Below are 26,326 nucleotides of genomic sequence, written 5' to 3'. Positions count from 1 at the left end.
CTTCCTACCCTCCTCATGGCATGGCCTGCTGCAGACCTCAGGGCTTTGAGGGGTAATTCTGGCTCCTTGGAAAAAAGCCAGGGGCATACCTCTGCCTGCCACTGCACACCTTTCCCCGGAGCCTCTGGCTGTCAGTGCCCATAGAAAGCGTGCTACTACACTCTGTCCAAGCTTTTCCACCCCGTTCATCGCAGCAGGGAGGAAGCGTAAGTTGTTTCACACACACGTACAAATTACAAACTGAGAACAGCCAACTGTTGATGTGTTGGCTTTGGATCCAACACCTAGTGAAATAACTTTTAGGGCTTGCAAACATATTGTGCAACGCCGTTTTAGGGAAAACACACACACACACACACACACACACACACACACACACACACACCCCAGCTGCTGTTTTGAGTGCCCCATAACGATAAGTGAAGCTGTGTTACAGTGTCCTCTCACAGTGACCTCCCTTCCCAACTCAGGCCGTAACCGGAGCAATCTGCCTGGAAACGCGGTTCAGCCGCTCGGGTTTCACACACCAGGGCCCCTTCGGCTATGGGATTAAATTACCGAACGGGGCTTTAAGGGTGTGTGGCTGAGGGAGCAGCGGCACGCCAGCCCTCGGTAGAGGGCACATCCTCCACAAACGCTCCCGCAGACGGAGCAGCGTTCCTGTCCCACCGAGCGGCGGGGGCGGCGGAGCCTGAGCTTCCTCCAGCCGGCAGCGCTTCCCTGAAGCCCGGGGACCGGCGATGCGTGCGCTCCGCCCGCTCCCAGGCCGGGCCGCAGGGGCCGGGCCGATCCCGCCCCGCCCGCCGGGAGCGCGGCTGCGCCGGCCCGCCCGGTCATGTGAGGGGCGGTGCGGCCCGGCGGGAGCGGGCGGTGGGATGGCGGCGGCCGCCGGCGCGGGCGAGCCCGCTGGAGCCGAGCTGCCGGACGCCTGCCCCGGCGCGGACAGCGGGAACGTGTCCCAGAGTCAGAGCAGAGCCTCCGGCCTCGGGGAGGCGCAGGACGAGGACGTCTCGGAGGCGTCGCTCAGCGCCACCGCCGCCGCCTACTCCGCGTACCTGCTCGCCGACCGCAGCCTCTTCAGCGAGCAGGTGGGCGAGGGGCCGGGCCGGGCCGCTCCGGGGGCTCCTGCGCAGCTCCCGGGCACAGCTCCCGGGCACAGCTCCCGGGCACAGGGGCATGCGGCGGGCCCGGCGCCGGGAAGGGCTGTCGTGGGAGCGCAGCCCTCTGGAGCTGGGCGCTCCTGGTCTGGCGCTGTGCAGGACAGGACGTACCGGGGGTCGCGTCCCTTGCGCTGAACGAAGCCGAGAGAGGGAAAAGCCGTGGGATTCCTGGGAGGCTGGCTGTAGTCTGACCGGTGTCCATACTCGGTGGTCTTGTTTGTGAGACTGGCTGGGGTTTTGTGTGTGCGTGTGTTTTCAAGTACTTCAAGTGACCTCTGTTTTGCAGATAGAAAGCTTAGACAAGAGTCTAGAAGACTTACTGACCAGGGTGGATGAATTCGTGGGAATGCTGGACATGGTACGTATAACTTGCATGTGGTTGTGTTTTCGAAGTCAGAACACAGTTTAATCGGTGTTTGTAAGTAAGACATAGACAGGAAGAAGCTTTTAGTCTAGGCAGATTCCAGTATGTAAACACATTTGATAATTAGATGACTTATTTTGGTAATTAGGTAACTCATGGATGAAAGCTACCAAACTTTCACATCAGAGCAAAATGTGTCCATATAGCTATAGAATCATAGAATGTCTTAGGTTGGAAAAGACCTCTAAGATCATCAAATCCAACCATTATCCCAGCACTACCATGTTCATCCCTAAACCATGTCCCAAAGTGCCACATCTTCTGAATACCTTCAGGGATGGGGATTCCACCACTTCCCTGGGCAGCCTGCTTCCATGCTTGACAACCCGTTCGTTGAAGAAATTTTTCCTAACTGCATATTTATGTATTTGTATTCTTGTCCATGTACATGCACGGAATCCCATTTTGAATGGTGCAATGACAGAGGTTTAAAAGAACAGTATGATATTCTGCTTCTCCTTTAAAATACATAAAGACATCCTTTGTGGGTTTTTTTAATGAAAGTATCTAATCAGAGTTGCCAAACCACTAAAGCTAGATTTGTCTTCAGGGGAGGGGACCCTCTTTTCCGAGAGGCAGCTTTGTTTTCACTTTTCTCATAGGGTTAGATGGGGAAACTGAATGGAAAGTTCCTGTAAGCTGATGCTGGTAGACAGGCTGTCTTTTAAAGCATAGCACATATGGTTCTCCTGCACAACTCTTAAGGGAAACTTTATTGTAGGTCTGGAGGTTTTTTTAATATCAGTAAACTAAGATTTTTGTGGCCTGACTTTTTTAACAAACCTGAGGAAAAGTACAGGTAGTAAAACTTAAGTGAAAATTTTAGTTTAATATATTTAATTCTTTAGTATGTCTTGGAAAATCTCAGTTCAGAAAAGATTGTAGTAGCCTATTTTTAATATAATTACGAAGGTAAATATTAGTCTCTGCAAAATACATTTTCTTCAAAGTTTCTTAGAAACTATACAAAAAAGCTGTAGTGTATTGATTTTAATCTAGTCTTTTTATACTACTTTTAGTCTGGTATTTTTAAACTCTAAATTTTAGTCTGTTCATTGGAGCATAGGTCTAGCTTCCAGAATAAAATCTAGTACATATTTTGTTTCATTCATTGACTTATGTATCATTTCTTTGAATTGTCTTTAGATTCGAAGTGATTCCTCTCAAGTTGTCAATGAAAGTATACCTCAAATTTACACAAAAGCTACAGAAATGAGGCAGATATATAGGAAGATTGACAAACTAGAGGTATGTATTTGATATTTTCTAGATGCATTCTGTTTCCTAACGGGAGGAAGAGTCAATGTCTGCATATTTGTGTGTGCATGCACACACATGGAGTGAGCTCAGGTCAGTTGTGTTCTCCATGTCCACTCTGGGTTCTGTACTTCAGGGTTAATAAAGAGGACTAAATTTATTAAGAATTTCTGGGCGCTGTGCAAACCCCAAACATGTTTTAGATCTTTTGTTAACATATTAAAAAAGAAAAAAAAGTCCATTGACTGGTTGAAGCAAGGGAGTTTTTTGCACTAGCTTTCAAAATTTCAGAATCAACTAGAATGAGAGGTCTCTTGATCCCCAATAAAGCCTCAAAGTCTTGGTTCAGACCCTTGGTTTTTCGATAGTAGAAAGGCAGGTAGAAGTCAAGATTCTGAAAAATCCAGGTTAGTTTTTTGAAAGGTAAATGGGAAAAGGAAGATTGTTTTGTTAGATTTAACCTGGTTTTAAGCCTTTTAAGTATCTCAAGTAATTTCTAGCATTAAGATGGACTTGTAGGCAGAAGGGAAATAGAGCATGAAGCTTTTGACTCCTCATTTAAGCAACGGATCTTTCACCACTGTTTTGCAATACATAATCCTGTTTTATTTTGTTAGTGAAAATGTCGTATTTATTTTGGGGGTTTTTTTCCCCACTAGGCTTTTGTGAAAATGATTGGGAATAGCGTAGCTGGACTGGAAGAACGGGTCATAAAGGCAGAAGCAGACCTTGGGGCTTTTCCAAGCACGTTCAGGAAAATCTTGCACACAATCAGCATGCCATCCTTCCTTAATGTAAGTAAAGTTTTGCTGCCATGTGACCAGCTTAGTTGCTCTGCTTACTAGAGCAGATGATTAAAAGAAGAGTAAGTTTTTTACACGTGTCTGAATGTAGCTGTACCTTTTTTATATACTTTATTAGGATTTTTACAGAGTTCTCAGGCTTCTTTAAAAAAAAAAAGATAACAACCCGACTTAAAAATATAATTTCTTACAAGGATTTGTGTAACGTTGCAAAACAAGGCCAAGCACACAAAGAAATGAATGTGAAGCACACAAACAAGCACATAATGCACAAGCCTTTATACTAAAGCACCCCTGATCTCTCCTCGTATGCAAAACGAGTAGGAAGAGCCTGTACAGACAACACTGCTAAAGAATCCTACTGCATTGATAACATCACTGCACAAATGTTACCAAAACAGAAAATGAAAGCTAATCTGCACAGTATTTTTAAAGTAAAGGTCATATTTATATTCAATCCACCCTGTTTGATAATCATGCTACCACCTTGGTGAACTTTCTAAGGATGCAGTTTTCTCTGTCTTTACAAAAAACTTGAAATGCTCTCTTTGGTATATTTCAGAGATGCCTTACCTAACACTGAACTGGCATTATGCCTCGGGTTTAAAATAACCTTCTGGTTAAAAAAAATTTCACCTGAATACCTGATGCTTCTTGACATCACCTGCCAGTAGTCCATTTATAAGCTTTGCTCTTTTGCGTCTTGTCAGCTCACAGATTATTTTATCTTTGTATATTCATCCTGTACTAACTCAGGTTTCTGTATTCTGGTAAGAAAGCTGGAAAAAATAGCTTCATCGAGGGGGAGAGGAAGAAGGTTGTGGTTTTTTGAGGTATTTTTGTTCCTACAAATTCCAAGCATGTGTGGCAGTAGAGAAAAATACATATAAAAAGAACATGTGTTGTCTTGTTAAGGCTCAGTTCAAGGAACCTGTTCTTCACTACAGTTTACTGTGCAGTCTTTAAGTTAGTTAATTTCTCATCTCATTCCTTCATTTTCCTTGCTGTTTAAGTTTAGGGTTCTGTCATTTTTTCTTTAAAAAAAAACCTAAACTAAAACAACAACACAAAGCTGCTCTTTATGGGCCAGTTACAAAACTAAAAAACTACTTAAGTTGCCTTGAAGAATGTTCAACAGTATTCCATTTTTTTGCTAAAAGCAGTTATCAACCATGGAATTATAATCTTCAGTTGAAAAGTTTGATAGTTCTAAGAAAGTGCTTTTTTTTAGTGTTGTATGGGAATACTTAATCAAATAAGCAGTTTTTCCACAATTAAAAAGGTAGAAAATCTTTGAAAGTGTCAGGAAGGTGAACCTGGCATCTCCAGTTGTTTCTTAGAGTATGGATAGCAATAAAGTAACATTCAGAACTTACTGGCATTATTTGATTCACTAAAAGGCAGGTTACTGTTCCTCAGTGGTTCTGGGTGCTGCATAGTAAAATACCTCTTTTCAGTAGTAAACACAAGTGTATCAGAGTGAAAATGCCTGTAGAGATTTCTCCACGTGCCTGACATTTAACTGGCTAAATACATCCGTGCTAAAATACATGGTTTGGAAAGGAAGGTTATTCTGATGTCATGATTTTCACTGTAGCTGTAGTTCACATTTCATTGCTAGTTTTAATTTAGTCAAGTTCCCTCATTCTCTTCTCATTTAAATATATGTTTCTTTACAGAGAGGCTGTATTTTCTATTTCTCAAGATGTGTGTTTATAATCTCCCTTTCAGACTTTGCCCAAAGTTCTTCCCTTGTGAATACCAGGCAGTGTAAAGAACAGTACTATAAGACTTCTAATATCACTAAGAATGTAGACTCTCAAAAGGTAGAAATGTCTGTTAAGCAGCTGAAAAAACAACTAATCATAAATGTGTGCTTAGGCAATTGTGGGTACTGTGCCTGCCTATAAATTTCCTCACTGGATTGAAATAATCCCCTTGCACAGAGGCAAATACAGCACCTCTTAAATCAGTGTCAGGAGTTGCAGAAAACCTTAGTTTCCCTTGCTTGTAGGGTGTTCTCATAGTACAGAGTAGGAAATTATTTTGAAAATTACAACTTTGATTTTGAAGGTTGCTTTTACATTTGGCAAAACTTGTGATACAGAGAACACTGATAATATACACTGTTCATAGATTAGACCTTTGTTTATATTTTTTAATTTCATCACAACTTGAATGGCAAAACAAACTTAGAAAAATTAATGTTATTGTAAAGTTAAAGACAATTTAGTATATCAGCAATTTTGTATATAGCAGGAGAATGTGTGCTTATTTCATATGGAGTACAAGTATACAGCTCAACTGAATATTGGGAAATTTCTACTTTGTTGTTTTGTAGGTATGGTTACTCATATCTTCATTTTGGTGCTGTAAAAGCATTCTAAACTCCAAGAGTACTGATGATATTTGGTATGCTTTTAACTTTATTATTGGTGAAGACTAATTTCCTCATTCCAGACTGAGGGCTCTACAAAATAGTTCATCCAAATCTTTTTATTAGTTTAAAACAATTTTTAATGAATGAAATCTTGATTTCAAGCACTCTATTTAATGCCATGTATTGAAAACAGACCCTGGGGCTGTGTTGCATTGCAGCATTATTTGCATGCAGCAAGGCTGACAGAGTAGTCACTAGTGGTCCTTGATGTCGTCTCTTCCAATGAGCCATTTGATACAGCAAAACCACATACAGTTAATATTTAAAAGAAACATGTACACCTTTCCTGAAAAACAGTGTAACAGCTCTTTTCCAGTCCACTGCCAGATTACTTTTAACAGTGAAGAAGCTCAGAAGGAGCAGCAACCTTCTAGAAAGAAACATTTGCTAGGTGTGTTTCCATAGGAAGACTTTGTGAGTAACTAAATGACAACACAGGCCTAGAGTTGAGTCAAAAGAAGCAGCTGAGGAGAATTCAAAGGCTGGAGCAGAGAAGGTGAAGGTGTATGGCTTGGAAAGGATGAAGGTTACAATGACTCTGCCATCAGCTGGATGGTACAATTTGGTTCCTGCAGTGCTGGCATCTCATACATACACATTCCAGGACTGAGCCTGGTTAGGTGCTGGAATGGCAAAGATCAAAGGCTGCATTTCTTCAATAACATTAGGAACATGCCAGACTCATCTGAGCTATGATTCAGAATTCATTCAGCTAAGGAGATACACCTTAAAAAATTTTCTTGTTTTGCATTTTAGCTCTGCAGGCTTTGTTTTAAAATGCTTTATGAAAAAGGCGAAAAATAAACTTATCTAATTTGCAGAAATCGTCTTCCTCACGACAACAGCAGAGCCTCTATGAACCTCCAGTCCTCTTCAAGACTGAAGACTATTTTCCATGTCTTAATGAAGCACCTTATTGATGATTTTTGCTTTGGGATTGATATGAATCAGCCAGAATAGAGAGAGCCAAGTGAACAAAAGAAATGCCAACCTCAGAACAGCTGCATTTTCTCAGCACTATTGATGGCATATTGCCGTTCTGATTCTCATTGTCTTCCTTCAGGCAAAAATTTTCAGGTAATCTTTGTTTGTGCACATTATTTCAAAAGCCTTCCTAAAACACCATCCATGTAAGTTTTCAAATTATTTGGGGGAAGGAACTTAAGAATATTTTTGCATTACATTTTTTAAATACAGAAATAATAGGAAGTGTACTATTGTATATAAGTTTTTTAACACGTAAATATCTGTGCTGCTGCAGGTGTAAATAGCTATACCACAAGGATAAGGGGGTTTTGTCTTTTTTCGTAATGTACTGATTGAGGTGAAAGAAAAACCATGCATAAAATCATCTATTCCAAGGTTTTAAGCCTGGTCCCCGCAGTTTGTACAGAGAAATGCACCACATTGGGATGTACTTGTTGCAGGACTTGGAAGGACTTTGAAGATTATCAAGGAATCAAGGACATGGCTCAATGCATGTGATGTAGTCCCAGTTCATAAAGCAAACATCCTGCCCCCCACTGGTGATCCTCACAGTGACCCAAGCTTCTAATTATTGCATGATTGTATTGTTTGATGTGTAACCAGGTGGGCATGAAGCAGATTTATATAGAGAGAGATATATAGATCTATAAAACCTGCTGCCAAAAGGAACAAGTCTCTAAGTTGAGGGAGGGATGACCCTGGACTGAACTTCAATCTGGTACCTGACCAGACTGTTTTTTCTTCACAACTCTCTGTGGTACTGAGGCTTCCCATGCTGATTGCAATTTATATTATCAATAAACTAATAGCTGGCTAACCCCTGTTGTGGTCTTGCATTTCACTGGAAAGTATTGACCCACGTAGCAGGTGTTAATCACAAATTGTATTAATCTGAACAAGTTTTACCACTGCTGCTCTATTGCCAGTGTAACTCACTAAAAATACTCAAAATTCGAGTCTGGGAGGAATACTTTAGAGAAACAATATTTCTCTAGATCTCATGTTGCACGCACAAAACAGGTATGGAGTTGCAGAGCAGAGATTGTATATTAATAGATCCTGTCTCCAAAGAGCAGTCTTCAGTATCTGAAGCAACATTTTTTAAAAATTAGAACAAAGATTTTGAAGTCCAAAAGCAGTTCTGATGTAAAACTTACCTGAATTTTAACATCAAGACTCTAGAAAAATAATTACATGTAAACATGCAGAAAGAAACAGACATGACTTTGAAGAAGGGCTCCCCTCCCATCCTCCTTGCTATCATAAATAATTCATTATTCAGATGTTCCTCTGGAGCAACACTTACATTTCTAAAAGGTGCAGTACCTTTCAGTGTATGCATAAATAATGCTTGAAGGTCTATCCCTCCTCTGTGAGATCTAATAGAAGTACATACTTAGTGTAGCAGCATAAGGCTACAGTCAAATACTCTAAGCATACTAACACTGGTATAAAAAAAAACAAGTTCTCTTTAGAACAGCTTTCTAATTAAATGAATCACCTGCCCAAATAACTTTGCTCTCTGCTGAGTGGAACCAAAATGCAGTTTCTTTTAAACAGATGATGTTTGAAATATGAATGAAGATTTCAGCAAGTTTATACAGCTGAGTATTTTTCACACAATATTGTTCATATTAATAACAGTGAAATTTCCTATATTCTGTAGTGGCATTTATGTTGAACTGTTGTATGGGAAAAAAAGGGTTGTATCTATCTTCAAGGCACACCACAAACAAAAATTAGGCAGTTCCTATAATTAGTATATTTCTATGTTGGAAATGCTCCAAAATATTTTTATTACTGAAAATAATGGACAATACATGGAAAAATTTTTAAGGAAATGCTATAAAAATACAGACAATAAATAAATTGTGGCTTTTAAAAATACATGGTACAAAATACCAAGGTCACAGTTCATCTGTTATGAAATTAAGCTCACAGTTATGAAATTAAGGCATTCTCATAATAATGACAAAATGCACTCTGCTGTTGAGTTTGTACCACCTGGGCTGTCTCCTTATTCATGGTCAGTCTCACGAAGCAGGAATAGCATAAAAAACATCCCAAGAGTTCACACTCAGTAAAGAAAGACTCAGAACATTCCTTTATTCTGTCTGTTACTACCTTGCATTAGTGTAAACCCAGTAATAACTACATCATGAGCTATGTTCAGTATTTACCAGGTTTGCCAGCTGTAGATAAAATCTGCATCTCAAAATCCACCGATATCATTTTTCACAGACCCAGAAAGCTGTACTTGCATCTTCCCTTACACAATGTTTGTCCTCTTGCTTGAGTTCCAAGATACAAGACAGTAATGATGGGGCTATGTCACCTGTTTTTAGCATGAAGAGCTCTTCATCCAGAGCTGGTGTAAAGCAAGATGTGATTACTCTGCTGAGCTGCTAAAGGTTGGGTATCAGGCACGTGAAATGAGCTAATGTTTAATATAAATAAAGAAGTCTACATGCAAATCTTACTTTTCTTCTATGACATTAGGCAAACATTTTAAAGCAATCATAGCAAAAGTTATGCTAAAAGTTTTTATATTCTTATAGTTATGTACATTTTAGGCCAGTGTTAACTAGTTAGCCTAATGCTAATTGAAACTAATGCTGCAGCTTTCTAAAGATTACCTGTTTGCTGTACAATGTATGTCAATATGTAAGAGAAGCTCTATTCACAAGATATGCTGGTTGGAATGAATGTCAGAGGTCTACATTTTTCTTAGCTCCTGGACAAAAATCAGCATGATCTGTCTTATATAGATATTTAGTTATAGATAAACTGTGCCTGAAGTAGGCACATAAAGATTGATATTTGTATTTATTTTTTTTTTGGACCAGCATATTTTGTTCCACTTGAGCAGTGCTGCTGCAACTGCAATAAAGCCCAAAGAAATTACAACAGGATGCAGATGACTGCAATGAAAAGAAACAGGTTTGATGATTTATCTGACCAAATAAAATAATAATTACTTAAAGATGCACTGGATTACACTGACATCAAAACCTGTGGCATTTCATTGCTTCTGCTGACAATAACCTTCAAGGTTAAGTAGTTTTACGTGCAATACTAAGAGTTAAGTAGCAAGCTTAAGCTGTAAAGAGTGATCCTGAGTGACAGACCTCCCAGAATGAGAAAGAAGAGCAAGATAGCTTGTACCTTCATCTGTGAAAAGAACTTTATATTTGAAATTGGTAAAAAATGTTCCCTTAAAAAAAAGAAGAAAGAGGAAAATGTTTTTTAAGTGATTACTTTTTAAAACTCCTTCACCTTTCATAGAAAAGAAATCTAGTCTTGGACCAGCTACCAACAAAATCCTTGAAAAGCCAAAATCCCTATCAGATATAGCTGTGATCAAAGAGGACCACAATGGGGGTCTGTATCTTTCTAGCCACTGCAGCTAAATCCATCAAGGATGAGGAGTTTCCCACTGCTGGGATTCACATCCCTGTAGGAGCTGAGCAGTTGTGGCAGGCTGTGCTGCAGTGGCAGAGTAGAGGCTTTGTCCACTCAGCTGCTTTTGTTGGTTCTACTTCAGGCCGATGGGTGGTAGTACAGCCTAAAGATGGTAGTACAGACCCCAGCTCCAGCTGATCTCGGAGATCTTGGGAGTTTTCTTGACTTTCTTGCTTGATGTTATCTACTCACAAACTCTTTCAATGCTGGTCATTTTTATGATTTTGAAAAACTTTTAAGTGGTATGCGAATGGTGCATGATGTCTTAAAAGTGGTAAGGAACAAGCAAAGCAGAAAAAAGGGGAGCAGAGGGTACTTCTCATGGGCAGTACAGTACAATGCTGGGGAGACAGAATGCAATCACCTATAGATACAGTGTGAAAAGGAAAGTTTGAAATAGCGCCTTTGGAATTATGTCAGAGTAAAGGATATGGTAGGAAAACCAAAATATCCTGTCTAAAATCCACATAGAAGACTCGAAGCGATATTTCATTTTTGTCAACTTAAATATTGGCTGTACGTTCTTTGGTGGACTATTGAAAGTAATAAAAAAGACATTAAAATTGCATAAAGAATCATTCCAATGTGCTATCTATATGGGATCTTAAAAATTCTTTTGAAAAAGTATATTGAAAATACAGATATATAAATGTGCTGACAGAGCTAAGAAAATTAACTGAATGTTAGCAAGAATTTCATCAGAGGGTTCTGAGTGAAAAGACAAAGGGACAGAATTCATGGGGGGAAAGAGCACTGACTGAGAAAAGAAGAATAAGTATCCAATTCGATTTCTTATCTCCCACTGTTTCAGAAGCTGTAGGTTTCATGAGAACAGCTCGATGCCTACATTATTTAAAAATAAATTAATTGCCATCTGTTCCTTACAGGTGACAGTGTCAGGAGTTTCTTTACAAGCAAGAGATCTAGAAAGCAACCTTTAGCAAAAAACAAAAGCAGAAATTTCCACAATCCTAGGACTTTAAAACTGAGGGCTGGCACTAAATATGACAGAAGCACCTGAATTATTTCTCTGTGAGTGAATTTAAAAGGTTTGTGGAGAACTGCAGACTGGCAAAAAAAGCTGTTTCTGATTGATTCATTAAAAAAAGAAAAAAGGAATGGTAAGAGCCTTATGCAGGAATGGAAGAGGCAGAAAATAGCATAGCCAGGAGATAAACCAGGATACGTGCCAAGGCGTGAGCTTGTGGTGACAGAGCAATGAGCAGCATCAACAGATGAGGGCAAGATCCCTGAACTGCGAGGTATGAATGGAGATCCATAACAGACATGACATACAAATGTGATATTGATGCTTTTTTTTTTCCCTCCGGTGTGCACTACTCCCAAGTACACATACATAGTTTTAGGAGGGGCTTTAACTGTACCAGAACTGTGGACCAGTTCTAGTGTGAGTGTCTGGACTAGGCTGCTGTTACTGCCTCTGGTTACTGCCTCTTTCTTGAAAGCAGTAGGACTGGCAGGTAGTTAGCCAGACCATTGGGCTGTTCTGGCTAAAAATCAGTCCTGCCAAGCCAAACAGTCCAGCCCCAGCATTGCTATCCTGGCAGAAGGGTGAGGGGTCACACTTCTCTGCTCCCAGCCATCCCCCTGAGAAGGCAAGCAGAGCACTTCCCTTGGCAGTGTCTCTCCATGTACTGCTGGGGAGATGCCTGCTATGGAATTAACATCTGTTTCCCTTATGTTTCTTTGATTAGCCCTTTTCTCTACAGGAATGGCTTTGCAATTTGATTGGAAACACAGAGGGAAAGAAGAAGAGAAAAGAAATGGGGTATTAGGAATAACCTTCTTGTCATTACAGAGATGTCTGTGTCCTGTTCAGATGCCTGCTTCCAGCAATATTTTATCAACTCAAACGTGGTGGTTCAACTGCTAGTGATAAGCAGTGCTCTTATTCTTGGTGTCAGAGGTTGCTGGGAACTTCTTTGGAAGTGTGGCTGGTGCATCTAAAATCCAGTGTATTATTAAGCAAAAAAGTATTTGAGAGGAAAAATACAGAACAATATAATTGAACAGAAATTATGTTTTCTTTCTGGATTTATTAGCTTGACTTCTCCTGAATTTGTGTTTCTGTAGTTGAAGGACAACACGAAGCAGTAATGCCAGAGGAATCTTGCCTAAGGAAAATCAACTATGATGTTGTTAGCTGACAAGGTAGATGAGCAGTGCCATTGCAAACTCATTACATGTGCCAGGGAGATAAGTCAAGATTCTGCCAAGTGAGTTGGATGAAATTATGAGGACACAGAGTCAATAATAGAGGTCAGCAAAATCAGGGTTGTACGAGATACCAGTGCCCATCTTGAATAGATAGCATTCTGTCTCTCATTAGTTAGCACCATGGGACTGCCTCTGGGTGTAAAATAGATTCTTTTGGGATTGAATACAGCCAGAGACTTGCTCAGGAGTTTAGCTGACATGCTGCAACTGCTGTTGGGTATTCATTCCATGCTGCTGGCCATGCACTAGTTTTAGGCCGAGATGAAACTCAGTGAAACATTAAGCTACAAATCCGCCTGAACTGCTGTGCTGAAGTACTTGCTAGGACAGGCATAGCCCCAGGGTGGCAAACAGCGCTCTGGGGGGGTAAAAAGACTGAACCAAAGCTCGCAATGAATACAGATGTGATGGTGCTTGAATATGGACATTGTGGGAAAAGCATGATGTAAATGTCAGGTAGGAAAGCTGCTGGGGAGGAGATGATGGAGGGATTGACATAGATCTTCTAACTGGAACGAGTTCAGTTCAATTCAGGTCCACAAAGACAATTAAGGGACCAGAACATCTCCTATGAGGAATGTCAGAGAGAACTGGGATGGTTCATCCTGAAGAAGACTCAGGGGCAATCTCATCAATGTGTATAAATACCTGAAGAAAGAGAGTGAAGGAGGGGGAGACAAGCACTTCTCAGCAGTTAGGACAAGAGGCAATGTGTACAAAAATAGAATCTCCTTGCCAAAGCACCTTCTCTGTTGCATCCCACGTCCATATTTTTGAACTGTGTTCCCACAAGCTTCTTTTAATATCCTCTAATTCTTTTATTGGAGGACACAATCAACAGTCATGAGCCATCTGTGTTGCTCATCCTCTTGTAGTAATGTCTGTAATTTCCTTTTCCATGATCTTTTCCATTGGCTGAAGAATCATAGAATGGCGTGGGTTTGAAGGGACCTTAAAGATCATCTGGTTCCCTACCATGGGGAGGGATACTTTCCTGTAGAACAGGTTGCTTAAAGCCCTTTTACTTTGTGTATGAAGCTTCCATGACCTTGCTGCCTTTCTGAGATCCTTCTCCACTTCTGCTGGTTCTATCTGATCCTATTTGAGATCAGAAAACTAGGACTCCCCATGTAATTTAAGGCAGAAGGAAATCAGAGGTTTAAACAGTACCACAACCTGCCTTTTTCTTGTTTCTTCTCTAGTTATTTCCCAATATCAAATGTGCTTTCTTGTCTTCTTCTGAATGTTTAAACTGATGGTTTCCAGGACCTCAGAGTTGTGTGATCTCATTCATGAGTAACTGCTCAGATTAACTTTCTGACTCATAAAGTGGTTCATGTACAAGGATATTTTAATGTAATAGCTAAATTTGTGGCTGTTAAGCAGGAGCTACTTCCAATCAGTAGGATGAGGTTTTGCTAAAACAAAGGTTTATCAAAATCGGGTATAAAAAGTAGTAGATTGTGGGGCAATGCACAAGAAGGCAAAATACAGGTGCTGGGTTGGTCACTGTGTTTGTGTGGATACCCCACTACTGGAGGTCAGCAACTGGCCTAGTTGTCCCCTTTGTGCTCACCTGGGCTGTCATTTGCCTTTTCTTATCAAAGCTACAGAGCAGTGGTCTTGGTAAAATGGTGTTTAAACTCAAACTGAGGTACTGTGCTGAAGCAGAGAGCCCATGAAGCGTGCTCCACATACTGTTCAGTCCACTGCAGCCTTGGTGGAGGGAGGTAACACTTTAAGGAAATGACAGACACTCTCTTTTCAGTGCTCCCAAATCCTTCTTTGTGTCACAAGTCTGTCCAGGATACCTTCTTCTTCCCCTCTTTCCCTTAACTCCTCTGTATCCTGAGACTGAGCTGCCTCTTACACAGCCTCTTCTCTCCCTGGTGGGGTAGAGGGGAAGCGTTCTGAGCATCTGGATAGATGGGAAGTGGCATTTCCTATGGAGGCTCCTGCTTTGAGCTAGTTGAGAACAACCACGCTGACAGTTTTACTCTGATTCTTTGTGAAGCAAGAACCCCCGTAGTTTGAGCCATGTTGAGGAACATCCCAAGTCTGAAGCAGGCATTTCACTGCCCTGCTCTGGCGAGATTTGTGTACTTTCAGACATTTAGAAGAACCTGAAGAACATCAGCTGGGTGGGTGCTGGGCCTCTCGAGAGAATGGCAGTGCTCGTGCCACCCTCCTTTGAACAATACTCACACATTTTGTTCTCCAAACCTTTGCTTGGAACCCAGCTCTTGAGACTGTTGTTGGTTCCAACCCCCACCATGGCAGAGGGATTGGAACTAGATGATCTTTAAGGTCCCTTCCAACCCAAACCATTCGGTAATTCTGTGATGATGATTAATCACACGCTGCTTCTATCTTGCAGTGTGTAGGAAGATGTTGAAGTCAATGACTATTCTGCAATCATAGTCTGCTGTTTTCTGTGTGAGGGTTTTGTGGATGTGGCCATCTGATAACAGCACAGTGCTGATAAAAGAGGTATAGCCTTGCTTTTGCACTCTTCCTCTTTTCAGCTCAGTTATTTTCATTTTCTTCAGCAACTGAGCATTATGGTCAAACTAAAAAGCAGTATCTTTTCTTACAAGAAAAATTAACATCTCCAATTGTGTTCAAGTTGACTTTTTGTGATCTGCTACACAACCTGGCTTAATTCACAGGTGAAATGGAAATACCAATAGAGAGCCCAGAAGCAAAGCCTAGCAAAACTGTAAGAGGAGGAATATTCTCAAATATTCTACCACCATTTTTTGCCCATTTTCCTTTTCCATTTTTAAAAATAAGCAATTTTCTTGTTGCCTGATACAACTTTGCGGATAGTTTTACAGTTCACTCATGGTTCTTGTCACTATACATGATGTTATTCCTATGTGATGTTTTTATAGTCATATAAATACTGTTGTCCTTAGGGTTGCTTGTTAAGGGTGTCTGGGGAAAACAGATTTGTTGCATTTAGAATTTCTCGCAAACTTTTTGTCTTCATGGTTTGACTTGTGGAGAGACTGCTCAGTGTTGCATTTAAAAGAAGGATGGGATGCATCCACACCTCGCTGGCAGGGCCTGCATGTGACAGTGTTGTCATATGTCTGTCCCAGTCTGTGTGGACAGCTAATTGTACCTGATAGATGCCAACTGAAGGAATGAATTAATGACTCAAAACATTGATGATGACAGGTATTTGCATCAACTGGGCCCATCAGAGTGTGCACATGTGAAAAGGTTCATCTCAGGCTTTCTTAAATGTGTCTGAACTTGCCTATGAGCAATTGGGGATCTGCACCGGCAGCAGCTGGCGGGCTGTTACTTCCTCACTTGCACTGCTGCTGGAACAGAAATCTGCAGGCTGAAATCCATGATGCTACCGGGGCCCTCGCAAAAGGCACACAGCTGCCGTGGAGCCCTGCTGAGGGGGGTGCCCTTGCCAGATGGAAGGGGGTATTTAGCTGTGTGCAGGCAGACCTCTGGGAAGACAACAGGTAACCTGGGATCTGCCTGGGGCTCCTTGCTCTATCGAAAAGACATCTGTTTAGTCCTGAGTTTCTACAGATTTAGCCATATATGGCTGGCTGGTGGAAGGTCCTGGAGGAATATTGAAGGCTGTCGGCACGGGGCTGTGAAGACCAAGCTGTATGAGACAGCAGGCAGCAGCAGCAGCACAATCCAAGCTGGGCCCAGAAATCCACACTGCCACTTCCACCACTGGCCTTGCCAGGTCCACAGCCCTGGGGCAACCTGTGGGGCACTGCAGGAGTGCCTGTGGCTACCAAGGGCTGGTCACAATGCAAACAGCAGGTCACACGGGGCAGGCTGGGCACAGGAGAAAGAAAGAGAGGTACAGGAAGCTTCCAGAAGAGACAGAAAAGCAAAGAAGGGAAGTATCTGGTGGCACCAGAGGAGGTTATGAGACTGTGAGCATTAGCATCAGTCACATGGAGGTAAAGAGAAGTGGCTGATGTGAGTGGGTGAAATGGATTTGCTTTGTTAGGAGAAAAGGGAAGATAGGATAGAAGGAGGAATATTTTGTCATCTGAATGGCCCAGAGTCAGTCTGACACCAAAATTTTAGCCACAGATTTTCAGGATGTTGATGAAATAGCTCTACTGCAGATGAGTTATCACTAACCCCCTGGTTGTAATGATTCATGCACTTCCTTTCAAATTCCATTTTTCCTTCTCGTGTGCTCTATAACCTATTTCCAGAAAGAGTATTGGTTACACCAGTCTTTACTAGTTAAATGTTACTTTTTCTAGCCAACTGTTTTTGTTCTGCTTTCCTTTTAACAGGAAGATGAAACAACTGAAAATTAGTCAGTCCACATTGTACCCTTTTTTCTGCACCTTTTGCAGAAACATTTAGTAGGTGTTGCCATAAGAGGCAGAATGCTGAACTCATCTGACTGCACAGGGCATTTCTGTATCTGTAAGATAGTTTCCAATGCCTACTATTGGATAATACCAATGTCACCCTAATATTTTCTCTGTGTAAAGGAATCGTGCAGTAATTAAACAAACATGCATTTGGAGGTGCTTTGATACATCATAAAGCAAATGGAAAATCCTGTTTGTTATCATTCACATTCGTTTGATACTGCCTGAAGCTGGTAAAAGGATGTTAATGGCTTACAGCTTGAAAATTTCATTAGCAATGGCTTTTATTTAATCATTCTCATTATTTTCAAAGGCTTGTTTGCATTCTTAATTATTAGTGTACATTCCTCCTCCAAATTCCCATCTGGTAATGTTCTTCAGTACTATTCTTTAGTGTGGAACTTCCAGCAGGTGATGTTAAAATACTAAAAAATCCCAGCTCTCTCCGTCCTCTTTGCTTTTGTGTGTCTCAGCTTACGCTGCTTTCCTATCTTTGATGAGTCATTGCATTTACTTTGCACTGATACTTTCACATTTGAGACCTGAGCGGTAATTCTGATTTCCTTTTCTGATCAGAAAAAGCTCCATTTTTTTTTCTCCTGTAGGTATCACTGGATTTTTGTCAGATCAGAGAAACCCTCTTTTCCAAGTTGTGACTTCACAGGATGTTGTGTCAATGGCATGCAGGTGTACCTGATCACTTTTGGAGGTACTTGGTGCTTGGTTAGCAGTCCAGGTCCCAAAGGGATGTTGCTTTATAATTCAGCTGAATATTATGAAGATCTAAAACATAAACGATATAAAATATAACAATCAAGTATGAGAATATAAATGAACATTTCAAATACCAGAGACTCCCAACTATACAAATATAAAATTGCTTTTACGCCTTGTCACGGCCATAGGGTAGCACTGGCTATTCCTGAGTATTGATGCATGTCCTTAGAGTAGTACAGGCCAGTATTTCAAGTTTAGCAGAGCATTTTAAGAGACTAGGAATCACAGACTGGCCCATGGTTTGATCTCTCCTGCAAGCAAATAAAACAGCACCTTTTTCCTGATAGGGCTCTGATAGTACCAGCTCCAGCTCTCCACCCTGCTCCTCAGCCAACTACTGCCACTTGCAGCAGAGAGACTGGGAAGAGATTTCCTTCGAAGAGATTTCCTTCTGCACCTCCTCTAACCTTACTCCTGCTCTGCTGCCTGCCTTGCTACCAGCAAAGGAAAATGTCAGGCAGCTGTGAAGATGAACATGGTCTCACGCCCTGCGGTTTCTGCTGCTGCATGGTGGTCACTTGCCCTCATGCCTCTTCTCAGTGAACCCATCAGCTGTCAGTGACACTCCCTCAACCTGTGTTTCAGCCCTGCCAGTGAAGAAGGGAAGAGGAGCAGTGCATTGGTGAAGGGATGTTGCCTTTCCCCACCTGCTGCTGCTACTTGGTTAAGAAGAAAAAAACCCTATCCCTGCATTTTTTTTTCTTTTCTTATCATGGAGCTAAGCCTACAGAGGTGGACAAAGGATGATTAAAACCTGCTGAGCCAGCAGACTTGGCACAAAACCAAGAAGAACCTTGAAATATTGAAAGGTATTGTAAAAAACTGGTAACCTCAGATGATTTTTCGTGATGATGAGAAGATGAAAGCTGGAAACACGTAACTGAATTATTGTTTGTAGATATGCAGCACTTCTGAAGTTAAATCAAAGTATCATGTTCGCTGTAGTTAAAGTAGTTAATATTTGCCAGATTAGCTTGAGGCGTTTGATGTAATGTGAAGATAACAGTGGCACAGCGTGCTTACACAGATAAAATGAGACATACTCACATCCAACCCTTTTCACAGAAACACACCATCAGCACAGTTCCTCTTCAACCTGCAAAAGCTTATTTTACTAATACCTTCAACGGATTATGTTGTAACAGTGCAGGAAGTGATTCATTTTAGACATGAAAATGTAGTTATACTTCAAAGTACTTTATCGCTTTTTTGTTTCAACTTTATGTACAGCAAGTGGGTAAAACTTCTAAAGCATTTAGCTGTATGAATTTGCCTCATGTACTCTACCCACCGTGGCAGGAGAACTATTTGTCAGCAGAATTTCTTCTCACAGCCAACTCTTATCAATAAGACACATGTGATTACTAAGCTAAAATGGTATGTGAAAACATATGGTGTTTTGGAGCTGCTTGGTTACTGTGGAGGATAAATAGCTCCTGACCCCAACCAGGATCTTTTCGTGAAAAAAGAGCGGGGTTCCCATGCCTTATAAAGGCATGGGCAGGCTTATTCCAGCGCTCAAGAAGGGGCGGTAGCGGGTTCGTGCTGCTGAGTTTTTTCCAGCAGCGGTCGCAGGCGAATGAAGAAGTTGAGCTGAAACTGCGAACGCTTCATCCCGGCACAGCGGCAAAACTCAGTCAAGGGAGGAGGAAGCAGGTGAAATTAAAAAAAAAAAAAAAACAAAACCGAAATCCACTTGGTCATGGGAAAATCAGGTGAGCAAATGCCTTCGTGCAGTTGGCTGTGTGTTCGCACGAAGTCCGTGCCTGGTTTTGTGCTTGGAAAGCATTGCTAAAGCGTTCAGTGGCTTTCCTCGGAGAAAGCTGCTTTCATTTGTGCATGGTACAGCCTGGGAGGAGCTTTCTCTCTGACAAAGGGTTAGACTGGAAAAAAAGAAAAGAAAAGCGACCTCCCTCCTCAGCCTGCACAGTTTAGAGGTAGTTGTATTTCATATACAGTTTATATTTTGTAGCGTAAAGTACTTTTGATTTGCTGTAAAAAATGACTATGAGCCCTGTAGCTTTAAAGTTATTTCGTGTCTTGCTGTCTGATGAAATTTACCAGCCTTGCAGATAAGCAGCAGGATGCTTCGAGGGGGGTAAGCTTTACCACCCTTCCTGTCGGAAGGATTTAGGTTTAAGATTTGGTAACCATTTAACTGAGGACAGCCTTGCTCAGCTCCTAAGTCTCTCCCCAGCTGTGCAAATATTCTTCAAGACTTTTCCTGCTGCTGCTGCCTGTGCTGTTGGTTCTTTCCCCCCTGCTGCTGGCTGTCTGTGTGCCCTGCTCAGTTTGGGTTGGGAAAGACTTCTCTGAAGCTGCCAAGGAGCCAGAGACCTTAAGAAGGGAATGCTCATGCGCCGGGTATTCTCCACTTTTGTCCTGTTAAAGCCATGAGTGAAAATCTGCCCCCAGTTTCTGAAACAGCTGTGAAACTGAATGGAATTTTTTGTTCTTGTGCTTAGGGCATAGTTTCTGTGACAAATCAGAGCCTGGTGGCACGTTGTCTGTCTGTCTTGTGTGTAAACAGCACATATGGGGATGTGCTCAGCAACACCTAGTACTTGATTGACTCAAAACTATAGGCCTCTTCAGAGAAACTTAGGGAAAATCTTTGTGTGAGTAACACTTTAAAGGGCCTCAGCATGGGTGTATTGGGATTTTTTTCCTTTTTCTTTATTTTTAAAGGTCAGCTTCCTAGATGAGATCAGAGCTGTTTGCAAATGTGACCGTAAAGGGCTTACTGGTATGATGCCCAGTCCAGGCAAACCACCTGCTTTTTTTTTTTTGCAAAGTCCAGCTGCCAGTGGGTGGGTTTGGCCTCATATCCTGGCAGCTGGATTGGGATAAATAACCTTATAACAATTTAAGTAAGTGTAGTTGCTGTGAAGTATCAAGTTCAGCACTTCCCATGCTAACAGCATAAAAAGTACAAATACCAAGTAAGTGTAGTGCCTGTACATTACATTAACAAAGCACATTGGGCAAAAGCAGTAGAGATACTCTATTGTGCACCTCCCAGTCCCCAAAGGAATAAAAATCTCCTTTTGTTTTAATACATGCAAATTGCTAAAACAGTCATGAGGCAAGAAACCATTTTGGGTTTTTGCCCTGCACATTTATTGCTGTGCATTAGTTGATTTTTACAAACTTAGGAACAATGACAGATCAGAAACTCCCTATGCCAAGGTTTGGGTAATGTTTGCACCCCTGAGTGGTTATGCAAATAGAGCTTGAGATCTAGGTACCTGTTAAAAATGTTTTGTCACTTGTGGTGCACTTTTAAAATCAATGTTAAACTGGGTCCAGATTACTGTCTTTGAGCTGTGTGCAATATTTTTAGATGAATCATAAAACTGAGATCCTGTCCTGACAATTGGTTTATTGACTAAATCCCATCTGCCCTTTCTAGTGCACTGAAGTCTTCAAATTCCTGTCTGAGATCATTCAGTGTGGTTTGCCTTTGAAAGGGGAGAGCAGCTGTTTTACAGAGTACTGCTTCCTCTGTGTTTTGTGTGCAATACCTCGTGTTCCCTCTGTAGTACTCTTAAGGTGTGATGCAGGGAAGTTTCTCCGTACTAGGGTACATGAACATGTAACAGGTTGTGATCTGTCTGACCTCAGAACAAACTCATTTCTCCTCTCCTCAGTCAGAAAGATTAAGGCAGAGATTACCTGAAGGTTTAATTTAAGGATGTTCTAATTCATGACAAGTGGGGACACTATAATATAAATGAGCAGTTTCTTTAACTTTTTGTTTTTGCTAAATCTATCTTGAGGTCTAAATATCCCCACGCAAAGAAAACTTGCTGTTGAAAATGTCGGTTCTTCAATAAAAACTCTCCAACAATGTTGTATTACTAGTCGTTAGATTATATTTGAAGCAATGTTCATTCCAAGTGTCAGAGCTGGAGACTTACCACTGCTTTGCTTCGTTGAATAGAGCTGAGTGTCGAAAGCATCGGCACCTCTGACTCAGCTTTTTTCCTTGGAAGCTGCAGGCTGCTGAAACCAAATTCATACTGCAACTTCCTTGTCAGGATTAGAAAAATGCCTCCCGTGGTCGTAACTCCTGCAAATACTTAAGCCAAACACAGAGACCCCACCTGCCCTCCCCCAGGCCTTCTCTTTTCAGACTCCATTTGGATAGTGGGGGCTGCAGGCAGCCACTCTCACAGGTCCCAGAGCGCCCTAACCAAGAAGCCAGGGATAAGTATTTCTGCAGGAAAGGAGGGCTGGTGAGCTGGCAGCTCTCCGTTGCCCTGTTGCTGCGAGAGCCGTGCTGGCAGGGCTCTGACCGCGCTGCAGCTGTGCGCGGCCGGAGGCCGGGGTCCTGCGGGCAGCCCGCGCCCCACAGGGGATATCCACCCCTGCGAGCAGCTGCCGGCGATGCTCAGGAAAGCAGCTGGCTGCAGGCTCCACTCCTCCGCTTTGGAGCACGGGGATTTCTGCTGAGCAGTGGGAGTCTCTGAAAAGGCTGGGATGGTGGTAGGAAAAGGCTGCTAAAGGCCTCATTTCTTCCACTTCCCCCCGGGTTCAGCCTCGTGGGGGAAGGGAGCTCGCCCTGCGGGGGAATAGCCCTCTTTATTCTGGCAAGTGGATGCAGACGGTGTCAAAGACAAGGTCACGCTCAGTAAATACTGCTATCCTTTTACAGAGTTTGGCTTTCTTTTTATAGTTTAGTCTTATTTTTCTGCTGTTTTTTTCTCATTTTTTCTCCCTTTTACAAATGTGGGTGGGACTCCAGAGAAAGGGCAGGGAGTTACCCACTGCTCTGCATGTTGACTCAGTACAAAAAATAGAGAGGCTGAGAAAGGGTTTTGACAAAAGGAAAAGAGACAGGAACCAGACTCAATGCAGTTTTCCATGCTGGTTTTAATCTCATTTAGAAGCATATGCTGTTTATTAACTCTTAAGATGCATCTTCAGAGTACAGTAAAAAGGATTGTTGTGTTTTCTGCAGAGCGAGCTACATCTTCAGCTGAAGTTCTGACTTGTACTTCAGCATCCCAGTAAGAGACAGCTGTGGCAGGTCATGACAAAAGTACAGGCATACTAGAGAATGCTTTCTGAGAAATTAGATACTCCTAAACTGCCAAAATGACAAGAAGTTGTGCTGGCAAACTGGTTTTACAGGACCAGCGGGGATTGGGAAGATGGATTGTGCTGAAGTGCTAGCAACTGAGCTTTTGCATTTGATAACACTGGGACGTTTGCAGAACTTGTCAACACAAGTTACTGTCTTTTTCTTTACACCAGAACTGAACTGGAGGTGTGGTGGGAAAATGACCTTTCAAAACCAAAGTTAATTCAATTCATAACCCCACACCTCCAGTTTTTGTATGCAGAAGCCACTGATTGCTGGGTTCAAGTTCAATAAGTGGAAAATAAATAAAAGTTCTTTATGATTCCGAGAATGCATCAGGCTTTGGCAAACAGTATTCTGGGCCAAATTTTTGCCTATCTGTTGAACCATCAGAGTTTTGTGGGAGAGAAAAGGAGAATGTGGCAGCCATCCCATGCAACAGTGGTGGCTCCTGTTGGCTGTTAGATTATACCCTTAGGTCCTCATGTTCAAGGCAGATAAATACCAAAACAAGTGGGAAGGGCTCAGGAAGAATAAGATAGAATGTGATGGTCTGTAGTAGCCAAGACACTCACCAAGGTTTCCCATGCTATTGCTTTTACATTAGAAAAAAAAAAAGTTGGGCATGAAGAAAGCTTTTATTACTGGAAACATTCAAATCCTGCATTTTTTATCAGTACAGTTGGTAGTGTCTATCTTACCCAGGTTTGAATTTACTTCTGTTGCTGTTGTATGTGCAGGAACAAAAAGTATGAGAAAACAAATATTTTAGCTGTTTTGTTGTTTATTACTCATCCCAACAGGCCAGAAGGCTATGTCTGATCTCTCTGTAGAGGCTGTGCTGTTCTCTGGAAGATAAGTTGGGGCATATCTCTGTTCTGTTTTTATAGGCAGATGTAGGCAAGTTCGGCCCAGTCTGTGAAGGTCTGAACAGCAGCCAGAGCTGGGCTGGGTGGCCCTGCAGAGGGGGATGAGGTGAGGCTGTACAGGTGCCCAGTCTCCCTGGTGCAGAGCTGGCCCCTGTGCAAGTAGGTGTGAGGAGGTGGTAGGAGTCTGGGGTGTTGTGTAGGAAGACAATATGGGCCTGTTTAGGCCACTGCAAACATCATTTAATGTATCCCTGGAAATGTTCAAGGTCAGGTCGGATGGGGCTCTGAGCAACCCGGTATAGTTGAAGGTGTCCCTGCTCATTGCAGGAGGGTTGGACTAGATGACCTTCAAAGGTCCCTTTCAACACAAACCATTCTCTTATTCTATGATTTTATGAAATAAATATTTTTTTTTTCCTAGATTTTGAGTTGTGAGAACTGGAGTTTAACCTGTTGAGCAGTGAGATGAGAAAGAGATGATGTAATTGATAGTAAATGTGAGTAAAGAAAGATTTCTGTATCTCCCTGCCTGACTTTGGCTACTGTATACGTGAGTTCACACACATCAGTGATCAGAAGAAATGTGCATGGCCATATTTCCATGCCTCAGGGAGGTGCATAAGTAAACATACTTCGAGCATTGCCACAGCTATCTTGGATGTCCTTGGCAGAAAAGCAAGGTGGGAGGATATTGGAGCTGATGAGATTAAAGCTGGTTCAGGTATGCCTACCCCAAGCCATGACAGAACATGAATGGTAGGGGTGTAAAATGAAGGTGCATATCCCAGGAGACATGAGATAATTCTTCTGTCTCTCTTTGGTTCTTGTTTGCAAAATTCTTCACTTTGCAAAGACATTGGTTGGCACCAGACAACTAGAGTGCTATGTCAAATGAACTTGGCACTGGGTAAAAACAAGGTTCTGTCTATTGCTGTCCATCCCCAGAGCATAAGAACATGCAGCATCCAAAATACGAACAGGTGACCACAGAAAATTTACTCGATTTCAATTCAATTACTTGTTTTCAATTACTCAAAGCAACTGATTTCTGTTGTTACTCATTAGTGAATACAATTGTGCCTTATTTTCCTCTTAAATGACTGTAATTATAAAATCTAAGCAGATACGATGCTGGGGAGAGAAGATTGCTTGAATTACTTCTCCTGCAAAGTGTGGTTCTAACACATGCAGGTCATTTGTGGCTTTGTATTTGGAAGTGCATGTGCCTTAGGAATTCTGTGGCAGTTAGATTTAAGAATAGAAGGCCTTTCTGATGGGAGAGTCTCCTTAGTCTTTTTGAAAGGGATAGCAGCATACACATTAGCTGCCTACAAAGGTTGTCTCTGTGGGGGTGGTGCATGAGTACAATATTCAGGTGTCTTTCCTGGCAGAACAGTAATAAAAGCAATACTTTTGATTGCCTTTCATGCAAAGCCAGGACTGGCTGCTCTGGAGATGATGAGCAATCAGTTCCAACCTTATGTAAGATGAACACTCTGTGGAAGTGACTGCTTGGTGTTCTGATTGTTGGTCAGTTTGGAGGAGACAGGGGCTACAAGCCAAGGACTTCTCCTCATACCCTTGCCTCCATTGAAAGTGAAAACTTGGTTCTGTCAGTTCTCGAGACCTCAAGATTGCTGATTAGTGCTGCTTGGTGTTTAAATGTGTGTATCACAGAAGGCTCTGCTGCTTCTCAGAGCCTTCTGTGCAGCCTCCAGTTTGCCAGGTGTTCCTTTTTAATCAGGGCAGTCAATTGCCTTACTGTTTATAAAAGGCCTTAAGTGAGGAAGTAATCAGCACTGTCTATTATAGCAAGAATGGGATTTGCAATCACTAGTGACATGACTAATGTCATTGAAATATTATTGCATTGGCAGCTTCATATTCTCAGGCTACATGCCTCAAACTGTGTATTGTGGAAAAGACTGTTACATCATGTGGCACAGGTAATGCAAGGTTATTAATTTGGCGGTTTGCCATAGAACAAGACCAGATACTAAAATAAGTGTGGTCTTTGTCCATCAGGTCCAGTTAACTCTGACATCTCAGTGTTGTCCTGAAGCTCACCCCAGTGATAAGCAGATGTGTGAGCAAAGTTCCAGCAAAACTGGATGCTGAGAATCGTCACAGAAACTCCTCCCTGAAGAAGGATCTCCTGAGCTGAAGGGAAAGCTATTTTGAGCAGCAAACATAAGAACGTTCCAGGAAATTACTCTAGTTCAAACTAGTATCTAATTATAACTCCCAATTCCTTTCACTTCCATAAGCAATACTTTCTCTTCTAACTTTTTGTAAGGTTATAACATAATCCAGGTTGGAAGGGAAATAATGACCAACAGTTATGGTATCTCTCATAAATGCCTATTGTATGGGATGGAGACCTTGCCCCTTTATTGAATCCTTGATTGTGTAAAAGGAGACAAGGAAACCCCACCCAGGATACAATA

The 26,326-nt window shown here is 41.8% G+C and overlaps 2 protein-coding genes across 2 annotated transcripts in view; both read left to right on the top strand.

Annotated features, from left to right (window-relative positions):
• The first annotated feature begins 843 nt into the window (after positions 1-843).
• BLOC1S4 (biogenesis of lysosomal organelles complex 1 subunit 4) lies at positions 844-7,888 on the top strand. The gene is made up of 5 exons (XM_032120300.1): positions 844-1,088; positions 1,447-1,518; positions 2,731-2,832; positions 3,501-3,635; positions 6,906-7,888. Exons 1-5 carry the CDS (start codon positions 876-878, stop codon positions 7,002-7,004), a joined length of 621 nt encoding a protein of 206 aa, XP_031976191.1. The 5' UTR covers positions 844-875; the 3' UTR covers positions 7,005-7,888.
• Positions 7,889-19,345: 11,457 nt separating this feature from the next.
• GLIPR2 (GLI pathogenesis related 2) overlaps positions 19,346-26,326 on the top strand; it is a 26,345-nt gene continuing 19,364 nt past the window's right edge. Inside the window, exon 1 of the mRNA XM_032120312.1 lies at positions 19,346-19,639. Coding sequence (XP_031976203.1) covers positions 19,627-19,639 — 13 coding nt within the window. The 5' untranslated portion in view covers positions 19,346-19,626. The remainder of the gene's footprint in view (positions 19,640-26,326) is intronic.

Source organism: Corvus moneduloides, chromosome 1, assembly GCF_009650955.1.
Source record: "Corvus moneduloides isolate bCorMon1 chromosome 1, bCorMon1.pri, whole genome shotgun sequence".
In the NCBI taxonomy this organism is placed as follows: domain Eukaryota; kingdom Metazoa; phylum Chordata; class Aves; order Passeriformes; family Corvidae; genus Corvus; species Corvus moneduloides.
Note: the sequence above shows the minus strand (reverse complement) of the source record. Positions and strands in the feature narration are given on the sequence as shown.

Bases quoted from the DNA above. Each gene is read 5' to 3' on its own strand.
- BLOC1S4 (XM_032120300.1), top strand. From the start codon at position 876: ATGGCGGCGGCCGCCGGCGCGGGCGAGCCCGCTGGAGCCGAGCTGCCG. The intron at 1,519-2,730 runs GTACGTATAACT...AATTGTCTTTAG, and splicing joins TCGTGGGAATGCTGGACATG to ATTCGAAGTGATTCCTCTCA. The intron at 2,833-3,500 runs GTATGTATTTGA...TTTCCCCACTAG, and splicing joins GGAAGATTGACAAACTAGAG to GCTTTTGTGAAAATGATTGG.